This window comes from Neodiprion fabricii, chromosome 4, assembly GCF_021155785.1.
Source record: "Neodiprion fabricii isolate iyNeoFabr1 chromosome 4, iyNeoFabr1.1, whole genome shotgun sequence".
NCBI lineage: Eukaryota > Metazoa > Arthropoda > Insecta > Hymenoptera > Diprionidae > Neodiprion > Neodiprion fabricii.
In genome coordinates, this window is record NC_060242.1 from 6107027 (window position 1) to 6131072 (window position 24046).

At 37.9% G+C, this 24046-nt stretch overlaps 1 protein-coding gene across 2 annotated transcripts in view; it reads right to left on the reverse strand.

The window, feature by feature from the left end:
- LOC124180281 (protein C-ets-1) overlaps positions 1-24046 on the reverse strand; it is a 144977-nt gene that overhangs the window by 22598 nt on the left and 98333 nt on the right. For both annotated transcript variants that reach the window (XM_046565596.1, XM_046565597.1), the window contains 2 exons: positions 10387-10503; positions 1497-1700 (listed from right to left, as the gene is read on the reverse strand). In XM_046565596.1, the coding sequence (XP_046421552.1) occupies positions 1497-1700; positions 10387-10503 (321 nt within the window). The remainder of the gene's footprint in view (positions 1-1496; positions 1701-10386; positions 10504-24046) is intronic.

The following is a 24046-nucleotide window of genomic DNA, read 5'->3' on the forward strand; positions in this document are numbered from 1 at the left end:
CCGTTTTCAACGCCCCGAAAATTCCCCTCGAAAGTTTGGGAAATAATATTGTACCCATTCACACTCTACTCTCTCTCTCTCTCTCTCTTTCTCTCTCTTTCTCTCTCTCGTTACAATGACGAACTATCGAGTGTCAGGTGCGACACGCTCGATTACAAGGAACCATGGAACTTTGCTTATGGAGGTGAAGTTAAATCATGGGTGAACCTCTGCTTCCTGTCTACATATACACATAGGACGGCGCCGCTTCATCAGACAGCTTCTCCCCTACTCTCCGCCTTTTCACACACTCGTTAAACGCACCGAATATCTCCTACACTAGCGAATTCCGAAGACGTAGTACCGACGTTCCATTTACTTTTTTTTTTCAAATTTCTAAAATAGAAAGACAATGAAGACCACCTCGAGAATATTGGATGAAAATTTGACGATGACATGAACATAGTGACCCGCTTTGCAGCATTGTGATTACGAGATATCCATATACCGGAAATCGGGAAAGAATCCATGCGGACTCCTGGTCAAGGAGCTCGGGCCCCATTGAAATGCCGCGTATAGAAATCGAACGGTGATGACAATTATAAGGGACGTGAACTAAAAGGCTAAGTTTCACTCTAGAATAGCATTGCTTTTGGGGGATGGGGGGCACGTGGACTGGCCGAAGCAACACAACACGGATTCAAGGCGAAGAGGAGGAACGTTAACAGGTAGGGTACCTGGAAAGATGGATGAATCGACGCTGCACCTGATTTTCGTTTTCCAAAGTGGATTCCTTGTAATTCGAGTACATTCGTCCGGTCGTTATACGGCCGCATCTGTGAGCTATATAGACGTTATATTATTCCGAGTCTATTGCGCGTGCAGCAGTGGCAGGCAGTGGATTTGCACACTGCAGTGGTTGTTAACGCGGATCTGTAAGGCCCCGACCCCTATGCGTCAGGTATCGTTGGACCCACGAAGAGAAGAGACTCTTCCGAATATCCGGTGTTCGAGTTTCTATGGGACATCAAAGCGGGAAAGGGGGTTCGGGGGTGGGGGGATTTTCGAGGGCGTGTTGGCCCTTCACCCTCCGCATACCCCGAATGAAAAGTCTGGTGGATTGCTCGCAGGGTCTGATCTCCGATTCACTTTTCCCCTATTTTTCTCCAATTCATCATCATCATCAACATCATCTTCTTCTTCTTCTTCTTCCTCTTCGCTGCAGCCCTAAGTACACGTTACCGAATGGTGTGGCATTATGCGATAGTTGTTCATTCTGCAGCCCGGCGTAGCACACCGTCAGATTCACGTTGCATTGTGCTTTTGTTGAGCTTTTATCTCCCATGTTTGAAAAACGCGTTCGCAGGTTTACTTTTCTTTTTTATTCTTTCTTTTTTTTTTTTGATAATGGGATGGGTCTTCCTAGTTTTTTCGTATACCTTTCGTTCCATGGTTTGGAGTAAAAAAAAAAATAAAAAATTCGCACGCAAGTTTTCGACTCCGCCCACAACACTCACCTCTCTGAAGTATCTCGAGGTGTTCCCACAGTATGTCGCCCATGAACGCTGGCGCCCTTGCCAAAAACGACTCCTTGCCCATCGCGCATATCAGTTTTCCGGTCATGTGCTGCCACGGCTGCATCGCTACACCCTCCAGTGAGAATTCCCTGATTGCCCACTGGAGCCAGTGAGCTACTGCCGTTTCTGACCATTGCCTGGGATCTGAAACAGGGAATAAGAGAGAAATGTGAAAGACATCAAACAGTTGTAAAAGCATGTTTCATTCATCGTTTTCTGTACCTAGAGATGGCATTATTCCCGGAAATGGTTTCGATATCGCAACGAGGGCAACAAACGTTCAATGCTTAACAAGAAACTGACGTACGTGTATACGTTACGTATATAGACATATTATTTCCAACGCGTGTACGATATAATATAATGTAATACCGAGTTTTACGACCGAGCAGCGTTGGTTAGTTACGTCAAACCTCTGCAGTGAACACACATTTCGATAAATATTTATCTAACCATTTTGGTAGAAACAATACCGCGAAACATTGGAATGTCCCATTGGCGTTGCTCGCGCCCATATTTGCACTCCTTTCGTGTCTCTTACTTCATTGTTTCGTACCAGCAACGCAAAGCGAGTTATTATATGCACACACTAGTGGTGCCCATGTCCCTTTACGCCATAGGGTACACAGTCCTGTCCGTGATGAAAAACCGTGGTGAGAGAAATTGATTAAGAGTTGAAAAAACGACTGACTCCCGTTCTAGAATAGAATAAAAATTAAAGGTTCATTGGAACATTGCTACAACAGCATGCATACATGCACGCAATAACGATACGGAATTAAAAATAGATGCAAGGAAAGTCCCGTTATATATTGTTACAAGTTATCATCGCCCGTTAGTCACAATCGTAATTATCATCAACCGACAAGAAAAACAATACAGTAAAACGAATGAATAAGAAGTTGTGATAAAAAAGAGACGTCAAAGAGGAATAAGAATCCAAGGATATGAATACAGGGAATAAATCCGAGCATATCATTCCACGAAACGTGTCTGCAAAACCGCATATGATAGTTCGTCCACGTCCATATTAATTCCGAGTTCAGTATATTTATGTACTCCGATAAGTATAGTGCCAATGACTATGGATGAGTACCCGTCTGACTATACCAATGAACAATCGAGTAAAATACAGAGAGAATATCAATTCGCTCGATCGTTTCGCTTCATTTTATTGCACTCCGTACTCGTGACTATTTTTTCTCTTTCTTTCTTTCTTTCTTTCTTTTTTTTTTCCTTTTTTCAAATGTCATCACTACAGATATATAGGTATTACATCGACACAAGATATAACAACGTACGGTCGCGTGTCTGTCCCTGTAAACAGATTAGTAGGTATTACACTTTTCCAGGACTCTCTACTAAGCGTCAATCGTAAAACGTAGTGCAGAGTGGTTAAGTACGATGAGGTTGAAGTTAGCAAAGTTAATGTAACGAAACGCTGCCAAACAAGGGTCGGGGGGATAACAATATTCAGTGAACTTGCAGTGTTTGGTTTTATCACGTTTAACTGAATTTCAGCCAATCCCATTCGTAACATTGCTAAATATCAATTACCCGGAAACGTGAACGATTGCACGAACGTCAACTGACGTCGTCAGCCTCGTTACCTTATACGTTATACGCGACACGTCGGCAGACGAATAATGAAATAAATAAATAATGCAATAAAGAAAACGTGCGAGTGACATTCGTGGGAAGTATCTAGGAATGACTATCTTGTCAAACGATATTTAACCATCGGTGACCGATGGAAAAACCGCTGCGAGTATTCCAAGATCCAGAAAGTTGAATGAATGGAGTTTGCCCAACCGTTATACGTGTATATATTTATACATGTATATATGCGTATGCATGTAAAGCTGTACACACACACACGCACACTTCGAAGTTCAGTTTATATAGGAGGATGTTGATAAAAAGGAAATAGAGGGGAGGGGGGGAGGGGGAGAGAAAAAAACACATAAGAGTGAACTGCTGCAAGAAAGAAGAACGTAGAAAACGGTGTGCGAAGCTCAAACTGACGGCGCGCGCGTCTCGCGGGGGGGGGCAGAAGGGCGTCTGTCTCTGGGGGCTGAGGGGGTGGGAGGGGGAGGGAGACGTATAAACGTCACACCGCACGCTTTAGGTTCAAAGGGGCCGACACCGATGTTTGAGGATTGTGTCGATGTTTGCCTTACTTATTCCTTGTCAGCATTGTTAAGAGGTGCTCTGCCCCTCTTTATTCCTCCTTTTTTCTATTTCCTCATCTTCTTATTCTTCTTATTCTTCTGGTTATAAGCCGTGAACGGCTCTCTCTTTACGAATGAGCTTTGGGTATTACAACCTTTTAACGACACTGCACGATCAGTGCGTCGTGCACACACGATTTACAGACGTGTTTGTCTCTCCTTATTTCTTTCTTTCTTTCACTTATTTTCTTTCTCTCTTTTTCACACTTCACACCATCTAGCTTAGTCCGGACTGTCTATCTATCCATTCGTCTCTATACACGCACAACTTCTCTACACAACATCTCTCCAACAACTTCACCATTGGCGCGAGCCACACGACCCAAAAGCCTCGCGATGATGATGCTCAACAGCTATAATGGATACAATACACAATGCGAAGCCCTGTAACGTTTTCGAATCACATGCGGTATACGACGCACGTATCGCGTATGTGAATACATATATATATATACCTACATATGTACGTATCAGAGGTATGCACACGGCTAGTCGAGTGTAACCTACATCCAGAGTATCGATACGTGGTTAAGGGGGTTGATGATGAGGTTAGTAAACGTTGGTAACTAGAAAAATTGAGTAAAACAGGTAACGTCAAAAAATACTCTTTGAATATTGTTGGAATTAGGAAAAACGAGGTACGCCTAACCATTTTGTAACCGAAACTAAAAATTGTTACATCGCACTTTTAGAAATGTCCGAAATTTAGTTATCACCCATGACAAATAAAATATACTCATATTTTTTTGAAAATCCAACTCTTTGTTGAAAGCAATTACCAAAATGGTGTAATAATGGTTCTTTTCTTCTTGATATTCGTCACGTTAACGTTACTAACTTCACTCTCATTAAAGTCCGGTGACCTGGTAGATTTCTGCGACGCCTTTTATTTTATTTATTTTTTATTTTTCTCTCCCAACATTTCTGATTACTTTCGAAACACTTTTTGGACAATTTTCGAATGATATTGTACCGTGCATAGAATTTTATTTCACATTTGAATTTAAATTCTGCCACAGCTTGTTTGAAATATTCATGTGAAAGGAATTTCTCGTTTTCGCTATGTCGAAGAGATATAAAAATATAAAAATGCATGTTACATATATATATACATATATGAAAAAAAGAAGAAACAAAAAGGAATCTTTGTCACCCTACTCCAGGTATCCCCTCAAGTATTAAGAGAAGTTTTCTCCTCCTATCGATCGAACAGAGTTCTTTATATATCCTGCGCCTATTTATACGTTTCTCCCTGTATTCCACGGCGGGATTTCACAGGAATTTTTCCAACTAGCTTATATATATATATCCACATATATGTACACCTACAAATACCCACGTATATAAGGTACGATGTTTGCGACAGCACGAAGGTAATAAAGGTTATTAGGAGAGTCGAAGTGGGCGATAAGAATCGACCCCGTGTATGATCGTATACGCGTCGTAAGTTACATACGTATAATATTATGTACAAAGACACAAGAGTCGTCGAGGTCCACGCGAGAAAATGTTAGATAAAGTTAGACAAAGAGTGAGAAAAAATGAGAGACGTGGGTGATGGGGGTAGAAAGAGGCGAAAAATGAGAAGAAACAAGTTGCGTTTGTATGGGTGTGGATGTAGAGTATATAGTAAAAGAAGGAGATCCCCGTTTACATTATTCGTTCGTATTTTCTTTTAGTTATTTGGCTTGTGAATTGAGAAAGAAACCGCCTAGAAAGCGCGGCCTGTGTTGATTTAGAAGCAAGTCACCTGTCAGAACTTTACCTGTATCGCAAACAACCGACATTTTCCTCGCCAACGCCGCTGCCATAGAGATAAGCCAAACGGTTCACCGGTGTGGAAACCTTCCCGTTTGAATATTTCAAGTATTCGACAAATTGTTCGCCGCATTATTAACGATATCGCAAAATGGTCATAACCGAGGATCGATAATTCAAAGAAGAATAGAAATTCGCAAACTGACGATATTTCACATCTATCGAAAATCGGTGAACAAAAATTGCAAATCTTTTCAGTCGATATCGAAGTGTTTTGGATAAAGGATGTTTCGTATTTACCGTAAAAAAAAAAAAAATGTAAACAATGAAAAATTTACTACGTACTTAATATTTTTGAGTTTAATCAGAGAAACGGTGTCTTATAGTTATACGAAACAACGCGAATTAAAAATTTGTACAATTTCATCCATTTATTCGTCGATGCTATTTTTTTTCTTTTATTTTCTTTTTTTTACAACCAACCGACGATATTTCGAATTGCGGGGTATAACAAAAAAGGGGGGGAAGGGAAACATATCTAAACGCTCGTTTCGCCATATTTGATCGCCATTTTGGTCCAAGGTCAAATAAATATCAGTATATATATACTTCAACAAATCTCTTCCTTCTGTATAGCATTGACGTGTAAATTATTGCCTCGTTGATGAAACTTTATGCCTAACATGCGGGGGCTTTTGCATACGTATATAACGCTATAAGTAAATCAACGATCATACGGATCACGGTTCGCATTTATCAACACATCACCGGGAGGCCGTATGCCGGTACAATATATATATATTGTAATGATTCAAATATAAATGCGCGATGAACACGGCACGAGTGGATTAGGTTAGACCCAGGGAGTGGGGAACCTGGTCACAAATTTGAAAGTAAGAAGGCTTGGTCTACGTCTCTCCAGGAGGAAGGAGGTGTGGAGGTGTTCCTCTCTGAACTGAAATAGTAACTGATCGAAAATCGACCATTTAAAAATAATAACGGAAATTTAAACTACGGGGACATACCTGTTAAATTAACAATTAAAACACTCGAAAAGCCAAGCAAATTTAAAAAGAGAGACGATAGAACGAGAACATTAAAAGTGCAATAAACAAATATAGTGCCTCGACGAAAAACCGTTATTGACAATACATCATAATTTCAACGATATCCACCCTTTTTAACCATATACACTGATTTTAACAATATACACCGTTTTAACTAAATACACCGGGAATGAATGAATGATGAATGAATGAATTTTAAAATTAATGACAGCTCATGTGTAGTCATATTTATAAATAAATTAAAATGGTCACTCTACTAATCATAGTTTGATAAAAGATTGTTAATATAGATTTCGCCTCATTGTTAATTTGCAAAAATTATTATAATATATATATATATATATATACATATATATATATGTATGTGTATACACGACGTAGATACATGCATGCTTTACTGTGACGAAGAATATTACATATCCACAAGATATTGGAAAACTCGCAATTAAACTTCATCTTGAACGAATTCAAGATCCACGAAATTTATACGCGCTATATAATGCGATTCGATTTCGAGTATGCGAATTTTGGCAAAAAAACACGCGAACGCACGTATGTGCGTGTGCAAAATTTTTTAAAGTAACAAAAAGAAAACGAAGCGATCGATGTCGGGAAAAATGTTTATATATATCGTCCGGAATAACGAACGAAATAATTGTTTTTATTTAGAAAATAGCCGACGATGAGCTCAAATCCAAAAAAAATGTGTTCAAGTCAAAGCAATTATGCATTTTATTCATTTAATAATACATGAGTTGATTTTTTTCTTTCTCCATTCATTTGATAATTGATGAAAATAAGTTTATTACAGTAAATCCATCAAACCGTAAAAAATATTCAAGTATATAAAAGAGACTCGTATTATACAGTTTACATTATTGTAAATACAAGTTATTAGCGAGAAATATTCATCAACGATAACTGCTACCATTTGCGAATGATTGAAAAAAGAAAACCGCGGATGGAATATTTGTTCTCTTTTTCCTTTTTTTTTTTTTCTTCTTTCATCATCACACGTGCATGAAAAATGGAACTTTGCGTACCAGTTTAGCGGGACTTGCTCCGCTCTCGTCCCTTGGGACGAGGATCTCTTTTCGTCCCTAGGGAGAAAAAGTTGACCACTCGCGTCCCGCAAAACTGCCACTTTTCGTTTGCTTGTTGTGAATAAAAAAAAAATAATCGTTCACGACAGTTTATTACACAAACCATGATATACTTTTTATCGCAAATGACCGAGGATGTCGAGAACAATCGAAGAGGTAGAAAAAAAAGAGAGAGAGAGTCTGACGTGCACACTGCTTCACAAGGTACATTGCACCGAAATTGCACGAAATGAGAGGTGAAAATGAGGACGAGAGGGGGAGAGAGAGAGAGAGAGAGAGAGACAGAGAGAATGATTGTAATGATTGACAATTACAGAGACGCGATCTCGGCTGCGAAGGTACGTGGAGGTAGAAGACAAAAGGGGGGCGAGAGAAGAGAGGGGGATGGATGGACGGATAGACGAATTGTGAATGCGATGTTGATGGTTCTGATGGAGAGCCGATGCCACACATCCGGTATGCGCATTCAGAGCCACGCGGGTGTGACGTTACTTCCGGTCTACATGCCCTCGCTGTACCTACTACACCAACTCTCCCGCCCTCCGGGTACCGCCGTCCTTAAACCCTGGATAACTAGCCAACAGCTTCAACTTCGCTCGGCTACTTGGTCTCTGACCTCATCGTCCTTACGAACGCGCGATGTTTGTTACACGGGTACGATATGTTGCATACGCAAATCTTACGAATGTTGCGAAACTATTATTACCAACATGTAACGCAACGAGGTTCGATGAAGCGTGTTGCGTGTATGTGCAGGAGAAAAGAAAAAAAAAAACATTAAAATTAAAAATTTATACAGGATGACCCGTTTTAAATGAGTAGTCAAACTTTTATCATCTCGTTAAATATTGATACGCGTTTTCGACGGGAGGAGACAAAAATTTTTGAAAGGACAAAAAGTTACGAAATCATTTGGTTTTCTTTTTTTTTTTTTGTTTTCGTTGGAATCGGACAATTTTTTTGGAGAAAATTGATACAAGGGCAAGTTTTCCAAACGAATGGTAATTTTCTTAATTGATTTTATTTTTTGTTCCTGTCTCGTAAGTTACGGTCAAAGTTACGAATATTTTCATTGCGAATTGAGGCTTTCTTAAATTTTGTCGATAAAATGATTTTCGGCCTGATGAAACGGTGATCGCAACGATTCAACGTTGAAGAGAAAGAGAGAAAAAAAATAATATATTTCACCGTCGACAAAAAATTGTCGCTTTGACGTTTCGGCGTGAAGATAATTGGCAATGAGAATCGTTAATACTCGATATCGAAAGCGTCTGTGGTGAGTTTAAATTATGATAAACAGTGATTAGGTAACGATGTAATGTGTAAAAACGAAATGCGCGAATAATTGCGCGCAATTGAAGTTTTAACTCGATTCCGCTCGGCTGCAGACCTCGAACGAAACAAATTCGCAATCACTGCAATACGACGAGGTGAGGTTATTCCGGACGATGATGATGATCGTATGGTTATAGTGCAGTATAAGAGAGGGAGAGCGAGATAGAGAGAGAGAGAGAGAGAAGGAAAAAAAAGTCGGAGAAGGAGGCACGCGATTATGCCTGTTGAGCTAGAATTGTGAAATTCGAGTTTCGCTTCGTCGATTTTAGGCTTTATCCAACTTTCGAAGGCTGCGAGCAATTTCATCACATACATATGTACCTATATTACTCACATGCACGATATACGGTGTAATATATATTATGTACAAACACATGTGAACATGTGCAAATTTAATTTACTTTAGCATCTGTTGTTCGGTCGTATTTCGATTACAAATGTTAATGGCTTTTCGCTTTGCAATTAGTGTCGAAAATCGAAACAATTTTATTTTTTATCTGCTTCGTTTATTTCTACGTTTCGGTTAGCGAAATCGATTTTTTTTTTTTTTTTTTTTTTTTATACCGAAAGGTTATTACATACGTCTTTTGTATTTCTTTGTTTTTTTTTTTTCTCTTGCAGACATTTCGTTTCAACGTGCGAATGATACAAGATTACACACTTGTATGGGAAAAAATGTAAACCGTTTATGAGGCGTTCTCCACCAACTCAGCGACATTTTTTTTTTTTTTTTCCTCAATCCGTACATCATGGAAAATTGCAGTCGGACAAAAGATATTTAAAGACAAATAAGTCGTGTTTTTCGATTAACTATTTTATGAAATATATATGTTACACTTTTGACGCCATGCCAATATAACATACATCGCATTAAAAAGTTCATGGAAAAATATGAATTTTTTTTTAAATCGAAGTTGTTTTTTTTTTTTTTTTTTCTCAACACCAATCTTCCATGATATACGAGTTCAAAAAAAAAAAAAAGAACCATTTCCGAAACGGGTAAATTAAAAGATGTAAAATATTAACATTGAGTACCTTCGAGTAGTACCACTGTATAAATAATATAACCAATTCTGGAACAGATCCGAGAAGATAATACAAAAAAAATTACAAAAAAAAAAAAAAAAGAATACAAAGAAGCGGCTGACGATGAGTTGGTGGAGAACGCCCCTTACGACGAACAATTAAAACTGCGTCACGAGTATGTGAAAAATACTGACAGATAAAAAAACAGATTACTACGAAAAAGTCGTTTGTTGAAAACAAAAATTCAGATGAAAATAGTAGAAAGTCAATTTTTGAAATTTAAGATAGGACGATGGAAACGGATGATTACCTTTAGTTATGTTGAGACGGATCTGTTCTTTTTCCCACGAGGCAAAAGAAGCCTTTAAGGCCTCGGTCATCTTCTTGTTGGTACCAGGCGTCAGCGGTGGGACCTGCGCCGGAATGTCTGTAACGAAGAGAAACAAAAACCCGTTATCGCTGTGATCCCAAATTTCGATGAGAGTCATTTTTCGTCAATTCAATCTCAAATTCTTACCAATCCAACCGATGAATTGCTTGAATTCGTGATAAACTGCAGCTTTTTGTTCGTTCGTGAAGTGGAATAAATTTATCTTTACGAATGTGAACACATGGATCTATGGATTAAAGTTCTTTCAACCGGATGAAGAAAAAGAATAATAATAACAATAGTTTCAACAGTTCAATTAACAGATCAATAGAACTTGTAGATTTTTTCATCGATCCGAGTAAACTTAACCAAGTTATTATATTCTGCATTGTTATTTTACACATGCAATCGTGGCAATTCGGCTATTAAAATTGACCGATTGTCAAAGTGTCTTTTTTTTCTCGTTCTATCTTTTCATCGTTCTAAAATACGTACACACACATACACACACAGACTCGTTTTATAATCAGTACCTAACAACACGTGTCCAAATTTCTCCTCTAGTAAAATAAAAACGTGTCAATTTTATTCGTCGAGAGAGAGAGAGAGAGAGAATTTTTCAAAATATAAGCAATTTGAAAATGATTCTCGTCGGATGTTTTAAATGCTGGACAGGAGAAAGAAAGAGAGAAAAAAAAGAAAAGAAAGAAAGAAAAACGTTCATCTACGACAAGTGTGCAATTTTCGTCAAACCATAAGCGACACATAAAATACGTTAATTAATAAAAGGCAGGGCGATGTCCGTCCGTTGTGAGAAGGCGAGTTCGGGGCACTTCACACAGTTCTTGGTTGGTGTCGGAGGTAGGGGTGGGGGTAGATCGGTGCGTCAGGTGTCGAGGGTCAGGACGAGGGGATCGTATCCTAGATACAATCGTCCCTGCACCACCGGAGGGTCGCAACTGTCCGGTGCGGCAGGTGCTTGTTATATTACATACGGCGAAAAATACATCGCGGGACCAACTTTCATACGCTCAAAGAAATTTTCTAGTTACGGTTACCGCTCGGTCCTTGACTGTTTTCACTTTTTACCACTATCGAAAAATATAGTTCCTGGTAGAAAATGAAAACTAGTTTTCTAGCCGTTACCGGAAACTCTGGTATCCGTTGCTATTCTTCATCACTACGATCGCCGTTGCTGTATTTTCTTGCGACTGTTGCGGAAAATTTAACGCTCGTGCAACGATAAATTGACGTTAAAGCCTTGTTTGACTAAAAAAGTAGAGTAATCCTCACAAACTGATTTTGCGTTGCAGTTACCAAAAAAGGATCGACGATAGCGCAAAATGGTTAGGCGTACCTCGTTTTTCGCAATTCCACCGATATTCAAACAGTTTTTTTAACGATACATGTTTTACTCAATTTGTCTAGTTACTACAACAAATGAAATTTTTCTCAGTGTACAAAGATAACACACGCACGTCAAAGATGCAAGATCCGCGAAAATTCGACAATAGACGAAGATTAGATAAATATAATAAGTATAATTGTAATATATAAAGAAAAAAATGAGATCGAAATATTCCCCAACCATATTTTTATTTTAATTCTGTATAATATATATTTCAACTTTCAATTTCACCCGTATTACCATTTTTCTCTTCGTATTTCGCAATTATTACTACTATTCCTGTTACTATTATTACTATTATTAAATATTATATTATTATTATTATTATTATTGTATACGCTTGCATAATTAAACTCGATGGTTAAATTCATCCGCGTTACGATAATTATACGTATATTATATGATATCTCTTGGCAGATTATAACATATGCTCGCGGTTGCGTTTTAATAAGTATAATACGAAGCTGTTAATCGCAGGTGTTTCGCGACCGCGAGCTTCGTCCATGCGTGCGTTAATGCACGCACACACGAGTCGTATGAGACTCTTACCGGTGTGACTAAATTTAAGCTATATTGGCCTGAGCAATGACAGGCCACTCGCGTATATACTGGGCGTTCCGTGACGTCTTGATCAAGATTCTACGTCGATGTCTCGGATCGGTTTTGCAATTATTATTTTTTTTTTTTTTATGAAATATAAAACGAAAAACGCGGTCGCAATTTTTTTTTTTTTTTAACACAACTCTTCGACCCAGCGTATCTGAAGTGTAGTTTGAAAGAAGAAGGATATGTGTGTATATATATATATTTTTTTTTTTTCAATTTCAATTTAAGTTTCGTTCGTAGTTTTCCTTTTTTTCCTTAAACGAACGTCAACGACTCGATTCCCTTGTTTCTCTGGTATGTTATTTAATACACAATGCTATCGGATCTATCGTTTCACGTGCCTCGATGTATGTATAAATCGTACGTATAGAGGAATAAACATTATACGTCTAAGCAACTACCGTCAAGGAATCTAAATTTTGTCACGCGTAGGTCAGCTACCCGAAGTTTATATTCGTGTTATAACGACGCGTCGTACATACGTGGATTAAATGTGCGTAGGGTTCGATGCGTCGCAGGTGAGTTTAAGTTTCTTATTGTTATTATACAACAACGGCATCGCACGAGCCTAAGGTACGCGTATAACGGAATGAGAATTAAACAATTGATCGATTTAGCGCTTAAAGCCTGCTGTGCGTGATTTATTGTTTTTCGGTGGTCGACGATCGGCAGAAAAAATAAATAAATAAATGAATAAAAAAAACTAAGACAAGATAACGCATAAACGATACTCGAAGATTTCATCTATTACAGATATTATATTCAGTACGACAAACTTCGAATTATTGTTGTTTTTTTTTTCTCTCTTCTCTCGCTTCTTTTCATTTCTTTTCTTTCGACGTGTAATTCGAAATGATTGAGAGTAGGTGTAACAAAGTTTCATTATTCACAATCCGACTTCTAAGAATGATTTCAACAGTGTTGAAAGCGCGTCAAACGGTTTTTCTCACAAAGTTTCATCGGAAGGAATTAATTGAACTAGTTTCTTTTTTTCTTTCTCCGAACAAACACTTCGAATCAACGATCGAATGAATAAATGAAAAACTTCTGCGACACCGCAAACCGCGTATGAAATCGTGCAGCGGCATTTCGATTAAATGTAATTTATGCAGATATATATACATATATACACGCATGAATCAAGGAAAAAGAGAGAGAAAAAACAACTCGGGTAAAAGTCGTGGAAAAACGATCTGAGGGAAAAAAAAGAGGAATTTTTTTTTTCTTTTTTTTTTTTTTCTTTTAAACAGAACGAAACGGATAATAATCAATCGAAATGCAGATGCAGATGTAAATTATTGACCCCGCGACGACCTCTGATCGCCGTTTCACCGATCGCGCGCTTCACATATATTTGCATAAATATTCGTAATTAGACCATTTGCGTGCCTGAAGTTGAGATCGCTTTGCCCTGCGACATATATATATATATATATGAGGCATTCTACCGCAAACCTACGATCTACACGTCTGACCTTCGTCGTCGGCGATTTTATTAATTTTTAATTACGGTGTACAGTTTACAAAGAAAAAAATGTCATGTTCGACTGAGTTTTAGATTTATTTAGACCACGGGTTTGATTTTCATTACTACCAGAAACGCGGAAACCGAATTTTCGAATCAATAGTCCGATTTTTCTGTGGTGAAAAACGAAAATTTTTAGACAAAAATTAAAGTGAGGAAATTATTGGTTTGAGAGAAACGAGTAATTGAAAAGTGAAAAAAATCCAATTGAATATTGAATTTCAAAGGTACGAATTTATGTTTCATAGGTACGTTTTTTTCTTACGTTTCAATTTATGCTTGTTTTTTTTATACTGCATCACCTGAACCAATTCATATTGGTCGAAAAATTTTTGTTCTTCAAAGAAGTCAATTCGCGAAAACGATTCAGAATAAATCGATTTTGGATATTTATTCGAAAATAGAGGCTTTTTGTGTTTTATGTGAGCAGTAAAAGTCAAACCCGTGGTCAAAAAAATCCGAAACTCGTTAAAAGATGATTTTTTTAAAATTTTTATTGTACACTCTACGGCACGCTCAAAAATTAAAAAAAAAAAATTACCGATGGTGCAGTTTCGCGTGTAATACCTCATGTAAACACACGTGTATTAATTAAGAATATACGAGGATAAGAAAACGAAGAAGAAAAAAAAAAGAAGAAGAGAAAGAAACGAAAAACTAAACGTACCAGGAATTCATGTATGACGGAAAAAAAAGAAGATATTGAAAAACAAAATGCTTCACTTTTTATTCCCAATCCTGCGAGTTATTCGGCTATTCGTCGGCGTTAAACGATCAAACGCAGCCAGGCTTCTTGACGATTTTTAAACCTTCTTTTTCCTCGATCTTAAGAAACATGAGAACCGTCATTACGACCATCGTGATCCTTGACCAAACCGAAACCCTTGTTCGGGATCGAAGATCGAGGGGTGAGCCGCAAGGTCACGAGAAATATAAAGATCGGTCGCGATAACATAATTTTTCGTTTCTTTTGTCGACGCATCGACAACCAACTATAATTATTCCCAAATTGAACACAACTCAAACGTGTGTATGTAAAAAATGAAAAATGCACATCTAAATTTGATAATTTTGCTTCTCTTAGTCGTTAGTTTTTTTTTTTTTTTTTCTCTCCCCTACCTACTTTCGACGATACATCGCATTCCGAATCATTTGACAGAATACAAACTATAAAACAAAGAAAATAAAATATTACAATAATTGGTCCCAACCACTTAAATATGTTTTTTAACCTCCTCCAGGTTTTACGTCAATGTTTTCGGTTGTTTCTCTTTTTTCTTCACTATTTGTCGCAAACTTTTCGAATGGCAGGTTGAGAGAAAAAAAAAGAAAAAGTTAAAAAAAATGAACCTACCTGATACATACTTTGTACATTGAAGAAAAAAAAAAAAAAAAAATGTTCCAACAAAAATTTTTCCCTACCTTTTCCCGAACGAGATTAAGAAGGGCGGAGGGAGGGGGGATTTAAGAAAAAATAACATATATTACGGCACGTGCCTGGTTGCGTTTTTTCAACTGCAGAACATTCCGCCGCTGAGCTGCGGCCTTTTTCTCGCCCCGATCAACGACTAGAACGAACGAGCATGTTAAGCTGCAGCAGCTGTAGACCACCTTCTTTTCCCTCTGACAGGCTTCGTATTTCCAAACCCTCCCCTTCCCCTCCCCGTCCCCCCCTCCCATCGCTCTCATCACCCTCGGCCAAAACTTCTTCGCATATATTCGTATGATATACACGATAATGCATAATGCCAGCTACGTATTACGAATAACGCAAAAATATTATAGGATATGATAAGTAGCAACGTTTGACAGATAAGCGAAACGTTTCTTCGATACGTTTGTAAATTTAATAGGGTAGAATCGTGTTTTTGGATAGAAAAAATAAGTAAAAAAAAATCAAATAAATAAATAAATAAATAAACAATTCCAATTTATCGAGGAGGAAATTTTCGCAACTCGGGTACATTATATGTTTGACACTATTTTTATTTCTTTACACCGTAACCGAAAGATACGTGATTCGGTGTAAGAAATGCAATATCAATTTTGTAACTATGAAGGATGCGATCGTTTTTGTTTACTTTAAGAACAAACAAAAAATAACTTGAAAATGTATATACATATATATATATATATGTATATATATATTGAGAGAGAGAGAGAGTACAAACTAAAGAAACAGATTTAATAAAACATTGCAAGGTAATCATAAAATTTTACAACTATATTTGAAAACTGTATTAAATATGTGAATATTAAATTTCTTTAAATTTCACTTGTCGTATATCGTTACTAATTTTCGCTATCAATTTCCCCTTGGGTAGCGGCGCTAATTTTCCCCTTTCCCATTTATGGAAAAGTTTTTTTCTTGAGAAACAAATGAGAAAATAAAAAAGGCAGAAAAAAATAAAAATAAAATAAAGAAAACAAAGCGATAGTTGCGCAAAACGAGGGTTTGTAACGTGCGGAGAATAAATAAAAAAAAAAAAAAAAAATATAACAATACATTAGTCACGTACGGAACGTATGCGTGTAAGTATAAGTACATACTGAAATACGTAGTGAGACAGCGGTAGTCGTACAGTGCAGCAGGTAACCTTATAGGGTAAGGCACCGAACAACACACACCGCACATGTTCGAATGAAACGCAAAGTGGAGAGGAGGGAGATAGAATGGAAAGGCACAAGGTACACCTGTTGCACGACTGTTGCCCACCACCACCACCACCACCACCATCATCAAGCACCCCTCGTCTTACGGCGGCGTAGCGTCGGCACCTTGACGACTAGACGCCTTGCAAACCGTCGTCGCGACGCCGATTCGAAACATCGTGCCTGTACTTATCACGTGTGGTTACACGCGTCGGGGAAGGGGGGGGGCTAATCTAGTCCATTGAAATTTAGAAAAACTTCTGGGGCGTTGGAACGAAAGAAATCGCTGCTCTTTGTCGCTTCGAAGAAAAATCTTCGGATCGAAATTCGTATCGTTGAGGACATGTGAAACGGTAAGTGCCATTTTCGAAATTTGAACAAAAAAAAAAAAAATACTAAAATGGCACCTAGGCCTAAAAAGGATGCAAGTGCCATATTTTTTTTCTAATTTACTTTCCTTACAAAATTAGAAACAAACAGACCGAACGAACCGAGTAAAACGATGAAACGAAGGCGTGGAAAGCTTTGGGCAGGGTGAAATTTGGCTAGAAGCGGAACACGAACTTTGAAACAATTGAAGCGGAGGATTAAGAATGGCCGCGAGTGCCGTTTTTCAAAAAATGTCACCCAAGCCAAAAAAAAAAAAAGGCGGTAAGTACCATTTCTTTTTTTTTTTCTCTTTTTTTTTCTATAAAATTAGGAAAGAACTGAACGAACCAATTGAAACGATGAAACGAAGCACTTGTTACAGAGACGTAGAAATCTTTAGAGTGAAATTCGACTGTAAGAAACAGATCAAACTCTGAAACGATTGAGGAGGAGAATTAAAAAAACTGTTTCGGCCTAACCGCCGTTTTTTTTTTCAAAAAATGGCACTTGGGCCAATTTTTTTTTTTTTTTTTCGTTCCGCAAAAATTCCATCAGAAAGCACTTTTCCCTCGACATTGTATTCGCCGTGCGTGACTGTGCGTGTACATACACGCAGACACAGCCACACACACGCACACACGTAAATGAAAATATTTTTTAATTCAGTCACCGGTTTGCAAAAGTTGACAAAAAACAAAAAGAAAAAAAAGAAAAAAAAATCGTTTGGCGCAAGCACAAAGCTGTGCTTCGTATCGCGAACGACGAGCTTGCGGCAAAAAGACAGAGAGAGAGAGAGAGAGAGAGAGAAAGAGAGAGAGATCAGCCAGGGAATGTAATTTTAACTCGATTCCGCGGCAGGCAGGAGTCGGATAGTATATATTTGTTTGCGTGTGGATGTATACGCGCATTGCAGACGCGGAGTTGGCTTAGCCGTTGCTTCTTGATTTCGAATAAGTTTGTCAGGGCGGCGCCCGGTTGGTCGGTTACCTTGGTATTTTAGGATGGTTCGTACCGGAATTAAAGGCGGGCTTAACCTTGACTCGGAGCTTCGCGGTGAGGAGAGCTTCGCCACTCCTCGATTCGTTGCTTCCAACACTTCCAGGATACCAATTCCCAATCGCTTAAGCACCCTCCCGTATGCAAAAGTATATCTATGATTTTAAACGTACCGAATCTTCTGCGCTTTCAATTGATTCGTCGGATATTCCTTCTCCGTCATATCTTCCGGAGGATGAGAGACGTGGATTTCTTTTTCTTTTTCTTTTTCTTTCTTTCTTTCTCTCCAAACTAGTTCGAAACGAATTATACAGATCCGTGATTCCAATTTACTGAATTAATACTTCTGTACGAAATTCAATTAACGAATATTTGTAATATAAACTTGTTCCATGATTCTAACGAATCTCTGTTACGTAACAAAGAAATTTTATTAACAACGGTTCGTGTTGAAATTTAATATATTACGGATATGTTCGTTTCGATGAACACGTTCGGAACGAGAGTAAAAACGGAAAAACAAAAAAAAAAAATTTATCGGATAGTTATGGAATACAATTTTTTTTTTTGTCAAGTTTTTTATACACGACTGGAACAAATTATCATTTCTTTATCTAGAAACATAATTTATCCTTATAAGTACAGATTTTTCATCATTTTCATTGTCTTTTCCGGTTTTTGACGATTCTGTTTTCGATTTAAAAAATCGTCAATTTGCAATTTAGCAGGATTTTCGGAAATATCGGGTACACCGTATTACAATGATCGAGTAAATTATATATTCAGACGATACTGCAAATCGAACGCAATTTAATACGATTCTGAACCTGCAAAATATATGTAAGATCTTAGTTATTGGGGGGGGGGAGGTAAAAATGTCGAAGGATTGCAAAATAATGCTTTCGTAATATCGGATCTTCGAAAATGCGAAAAATCCATTTTATCATCGATTTCGAAATTGTAGAAATTCGAAACACAGTGAAGTCAAAACTTTAGATTTCTGAGCATTCGAAATTTCAAATTTAAAATTTTCCAAATTTTCAAAATCTCTGCAACAGATTGTCGCGTTGTTTTTTTTTCTTTTTTTTTCCAAAATTCGACATCTTAACCCTTCAATCGTCTGACCATTCGAAGTTTTGACCTCGACTAGAAGTTTTCCTTGTTTGTAGCTAAACATAATTGGGTTGGTAATATTTTGTCCGAAATAAGTGTGGGCGGACATATTTCGCCAGTACAATTCTATGCCTACTCCGGTTTTTCCCTCAAGTTTATCGCCCGCGTACCGCAGTAATTTTAAACGATAAGACGGACTTTTGATCCCTCTAAAAATTTCCTCGGGTTTCTCGTAACGGGGAACGAAAGATTGGGAGAAAAATCTGAGCGATAGTAATAGCGAAATGAATCCATCAGCTGTATATGTAACCTAAAAACCATAAAGAACCAACGACTGGAATTCCTACAGAAGCGTGAAAAGAGAAGCATTACGACGTAACAAACCGTAAATTTTACGTACTACATGCAAACGAAGGGAGGAAAAAGAGAGGATTTTACTCAAATATGCAAATAAATAAAAAAAAAAAAATAAGAGGGACAGGTTTTTGGTATCAAAAAAATAAAATACCAATGTCAGCTGTATATATTCTTTACTATAAATGTAGTTGTTTTTTATGGTGATTCTCACTGTTTTTATAGTAAATTTTGCGCGGCGGGGTTGAAGTTTTGAATTTGAAAAGTTCCAAGAGCGCCTAATTTCGAATTATTTTGCGGCGGTACTTGAAGTAGAGAAATGAAACTTTGATGAAGCGACAAAGTTTCAGCGAAAATTTAAGTTACGATGGAGCAATGTTACGAAAAGTAAAGTTGCGACAGAGAAAAATTCGATAAATTAAAATATAATCAGACAGCGTAGTTTACTCAACGAGTGAGCGCGTAAAAAATGAGAGAAACCGAGAATCAGAATGACAAGGATTCCGAACGTAAAAATGAAGAAAGATGAAAATGGTGAAATTTCACCAAGCCAGAAATTTACAGAACTGAAAATGTTCGATCATTCGTAATTCCGATGTTTCGGTTATTCAAATCTTCTCATTTTCGCAAAACTTTTGCCTTTTCGTAACTTTGCACATTCGAAGCTTTGATGTTTCGTCAAAGTTTGATTCTTGTACCTCAAGTTTCCCGACAAAAAAAAAAATTCGTAATCCAGCGTTTTCGGAGCTTTTCAAAACTCGGAATTTCGACCCCGCCCCGATTCCGCATTCAACAAAGTAAACTTGACCAAAGTAAAAAAAAAAAAAAAACAAACTCGACGCGTTCCTGTTCACCTCGACTTTGAAGTAAAATCCGCTCATTTATTCTCTCCGCTTGTAACAATATGAAACGTCAAGTTGGGTCTGTAGAAAATAACAAAGTTAAACTGTAATCAGAGGCTCATTAGCGCGGCAGCGGTTAAGTGGCCGATGGAGCGTATTGTTGGAGCGATTATCAGCGGGTCCGTTCCTCGGCGATACGCGAGTAACTCGCAGGCATGAGAAGCCGAGTGTGGTCTCGACGATATCAGGCTGCCACTTCCTGCCGGCAGGACTCACCGCGGAAAGATTAGCAACGAGCTTGACTGCCGACTCAAATCTTCACTGATTCTTGTCAGGGATGCTGACGTCGATAATGAGTTACCAGCCTCTGGACCAACCGTCTCTCTCTTTCTCTCTCTCTCTCTCTCCACGTCAACGCGCATTATTCATCCCATCAGAGAAACGCCCGATAGATAAAATGGAAACTGATGTTCGACCTGCATCCTGAGATTACAATTTGGGAATTCTTTATTTCATTTTTTATTTTTAGTTTCATTTTATCTACTCCACCGGCGGATATATTTCGACGCAATTTAAGTTTGTAAACTTGTATAATCGATTTTCGGTAATAACGTGTAAGCCGCTGAGAGAAATTCGGTAAAACGGTTATCGTTATAAGAAAAAAAAAAAAAAAAACTGTTTGAATATTGTTGGAATTAAGAAAAACGAGGCACGCTTAATCATTTTGCGCTATCGTCGATCCTTTTACGGTTATTTCAACGCAAAATCAGTTTCTCCGGTTTACTCTACTTTTTTAGTCAAACAAGGCTTTAACGTCAATTTATCGTTGCACGAGCGTTAAATTTTTGCAACAGTTGCAAGGAAATATAGCAACAGCGATCGTAGTGAGAAAGAATAGCAACGGATACCAGACTTTCCGGTAGCAGCTAGAAAACTAATTTTCATTTTCTACCTAGAACTATATCTATCGATTGTGGTAAAAAATGATAATGGTTGAGGACTGAGTTGAGACTGACGATTTTTTTTTTCTCTTGTTTCGACACGCATCTTCTTCGTCCTCGTTATTTTCATACGAGAAATGACGAGAGGATTTTCAAATTGACATTAGCGGAACTAACGCAGCTTCGACTTTGAATTCATCATCGTAGTAATTATCGACATTTCGGTGATACTGGAACGATACCTACTTGATGTCAATTTCGTGTGTATTATTGTTATCCGTGAAACAAGTTGCCAGAGGATGGAATGGAAAATTATACTCTGATAGCTGCTACTGCGATACCGTGCTATCATTCGTAATGTCGCCCACGCGGATTCGTTCTATATACATACACATATATATATATTATAATATACAAAGTCAATGTGTCCGAAAGAGGCGACGGAGTTCGTCATGCAATCGAGAGAAGCCGACGAACGAATGTTGAATACGATAATAAAACAAACTCTTTATGTTATTGTTGTTAGAAAGTTGACAAAAAATGGAGTAGTAGGTACTGATAAATCGTATCGGAAGCTTCGTTCTTTTGTTTTTTTCATTTTTTCTGAACGATAACAACGATCGTGAAGCAAATTACGAATATTATACCGATCGCGTGAGAAGAGTATGAACAACAATGCTGTGCGCGTGATGTAAATTCGCGGGCTTTTTGAAAGCTCGATTGACAAATCGAACCGGCGTAATAAAAAAAAAAAAAAAGAATTAGTATTGCTGATTCACAGAAACACAAGAACATCGAATTTTCATGGACGCGAGAAATTTTACTCGCTGAAATTGTAAATTGTGAAAAGTTCAAATGTAAATAATTGAAGACATAGTAAGTCGAAATACTGATAAACCGAATCGTGGAACAGCTAAATGGAGAATCCGTATACAATTCTATATTATCGAGATGAATTTTGACGATTCTACAGTTTGGCATTCCACATGCTGCTCACCTTTCTAATCTTTTGCTTCTCCATACTTTGACCTTCGATATTTTTAAATTGCATAACGTTAAGTTACCCACTTGAGAGAAAAAAAAAATTTAATTTTGCCCTGAGAGAAATTTTTAGTTTCGGTTATCGCTCAGTCCTCGACTATTTTCATTTTTTACCACGATCGAAAAATATAGTTCTAGGTAGAAAATTAAAATTAGTTTTCTAATTGTTGCCGGAAAGTCTGGTATTCGTTACTATTCTTTCTCGCAGCTTTGTTCAACTAAAAAAGTAGAGTAAACCTCACAAACTGATTTTGCGTTGCAATGATCGACAATAGCGCAAAATGTTTACGCGTACCTCGTTTTTCCCAATTCCAACAATATTCGAACAGTTTTTCAAACTATACCTGTTTTACTCAACTTTTCTAGTTACTATGGACAAAATGAAATTTTTCTCCTTATGGCCCTTCGATTCGTTTTTTCATCTTTCAACATTTTTACCCCTCCGAGCCGACAAATCGGTGAGTTTTTGACACAGTTTCCAACCAGAATCGTCGATTGGGCGAGTTTGAGGAGTAGCCGAGTACGGAAAGCGGTTTCAAAGGCCATTGAACATAGGTAAGAATCGGGGGGTGGAAGGGGTGGGGGTGGGGGTGGGGGGGACGAGAAGGGTTCGAGGGGGGTGGAAGGCTCGGTAGGTACTTGACTTGCAAAGAGTGTAGATGGAGATTAAATACTTATGTACGATGCGTCGCGCTAGCACGGGCCAAGAGGGGGCGTCGAGGGGCGGCGGCGGGCGGCCGCATTAGACCTCAGGTCACGTTTCCCTGCGAGACTAGAAGCCTCTTCATCGACGAGACGAGACGACGACCGAGTAGGTATGAAATACACGAGCTTGAATCGTCGCGATTCACCGAAGCTCGAAACGTCGTTTTGGTCCGGAATGGTTTGCAAAAAACTGGGGGGGTGGGGGCCAGATTCGCGACGAGGGGGGGGGGGGGGGGGGGGGGGAACAAAAAAAAATTGCGAGGAATTGCGAAAAAAATTGTCGCGAGAGATCGTTGAACGCGAAGAATTTTGGCGATTAATGTTAGCGTGTTTTCTTTTTTTTTTGCTTTTTGTCAGTTAAAAAAAAAATTATCACGCAAAAATAGCGGTATTAAAAATCGGTAATTTGACTGAGTTGGGTGGAGAATTGCTGAAATGCGTTTTCTCGATTTATCAATCGATCGTTTATAAACCAAGAAATTGATGCTTCGTGCAATGTTCATAATAATCTCGTTTCATATTTTAGTCCCAAGTCACTGGTTGGTTCTATTCAAACTTCATTTACTTTGACAGATTTAGTCCGATGCATGTCTGATAAGCTCGTTGTTTGTTTAAAAATTAGAAACATAATTTTCGACTAAATCTCAAGAGGGATACAATATTTTTTGTTTCTAATTCGACACCGATACATTTAAATACTGAGTAAACTAAAACAATTAAACATATTTACGTACCCCTCTGATTCCCAAAGAAAAGCGATTTGGTTTTCCTGAAAACCCGTCAATTTTATTAAATATATTGATTTTATACATATAATCGCTTCGACGATATTCTTTCGGAAAAACAATTTCATTACGCAGTTTCTGTAATAGGTTGAACTAAATGGGTCGTGAATTGAGCTGGTTTTCTTGCTAATGAGAATAAAAAGAGGAAAAGAAAAAAAAAAATCAATCTCCTTGTAAAATTTGAAATGAAGAAAACGTGAGTGAGTGCAATTACCGCAGGTTAAGACCGATGAAAATCGATCCGAGTGCAATTTGCAGTTTGG